The following is a 1,129-nucleotide window of genomic DNA, read 5'->3' as shown; positions in this document are numbered from 1 at the left end:
TAGAAGTGCATAGACAGTATCATTTTACTTGTAATTATTAGAAGTGATATTAATGTAGTTTTCTAAAAGTATTTGTGTAACTGATGAATTTGCAGTTTCAGATGACTGTTCTTCACTGAACTCTTCCCCTTGGACTGGTGAGCATGTGAGAAAGCAGTCAATGCCTCGACGTGATAAGTCCTCGGTGCGGCAGAGTTTTTTGTTCCATTGGCACACATTGCATCTCACACGGGATGTGAGAAAGAAAATTAGACTGAGAAGAAACCCCTTTGCCTGTATTGTTGGTCCAGTGGGATGTAGGGATCCTTCAGAACCAAAAGAAATAATTCGAAAGATTATTAAATCAGAAAGTGGTGGTAATGGTGCATTGCAAGATAAAAAGAGTAGATTAGAAAATAGGGTTCGTGCATTAGGTGAAAAGCTTGGCTGGGTGTTGGACAGTAAGATTTCTCTTCAGTCATTATTTGAGAAACGGACAGTCATTGCTGAAACTGTTGACCCTACTTTTGTATCGCCAAGAAAAAGATATTTGCGTCAGATGGAGTCAGATCAAGAATCTTTACATCGGAAAAAGCTTCACTCTGGATCTAACAGTGTGTCTCATATTCCCGGGGATAGACCATCTTCATCCTCTTCCCCTTCTCATCACCATACCAACAGAAGTGCCATTAATTCACAAACTTCATCAGTGTACAGTATTGATTCCATACTGAACAATGAATCTGCCAATAGAAAAAGTGATTCCTTCCTTAGAACTTTATTAAAACCAGAAACCAGTGTTCCCCAGTCTAAACCCAGTGTTGTAAAGGAGCATTCTAATGATATGTTGGCAAACACAGTGAAAGTGGAAAGACAAGAGAGGACAGATAGAGGATCTGCAGAAAGGTTGGACCTACTCACTTCTGGCTCAAGGGACCGAAAAGATCCAGTCGCAGACCTTAGCAGAATATCATCAGACCGGTATGAACTGGGAAGATATGGGTCAATGGGTAGCCTGGCAAGTCTTTATGGATTTACTCCCTATTTGGACCATCGCTATATGATGTTACAGTCATTAGCGCCAGGACTTCAGTCACTGGCACCAGGCCTAGTCCCAGCCATGTCTTCCCAACAGCCTGAGATGGCTCAA

General features: G+C 41.6%; 1 protein-coding gene across 1 annotated transcript in view; it reads left to right on the top strand.

The window, feature by feature from the left end:
* Nucleotides 1-1,129, top strand: part of LOC119592384 (protein hairless-like) — a gene marked incomplete in the record, with an annotated part of 17,298 nt that overhangs the window by 5,982 nt on the left and 10,187 nt on the right. The window contains 1 exon segment of the mRNA XM_037941204.1: nt 96-1,129. Within this exon segment, the coding sequence (XP_037797132.1) occupies nt 96-1,129 (1,034 nt within the window).

Source organism: Penaeus monodon, chromosome 30, assembly GCF_015228065.2.
Source record: "Penaeus monodon isolate SGIC_2016 chromosome 30, NSTDA_Pmon_1, whole genome shotgun sequence".
Taxonomy (NCBI): domain Eukaryota; kingdom Metazoa; phylum Arthropoda; class Malacostraca; order Decapoda; family Penaeidae; genus Penaeus; species Penaeus monodon.
Note: the sequence above shows the minus strand (reverse complement) of the source record. Positions and strands in the feature narration are given on the sequence as shown.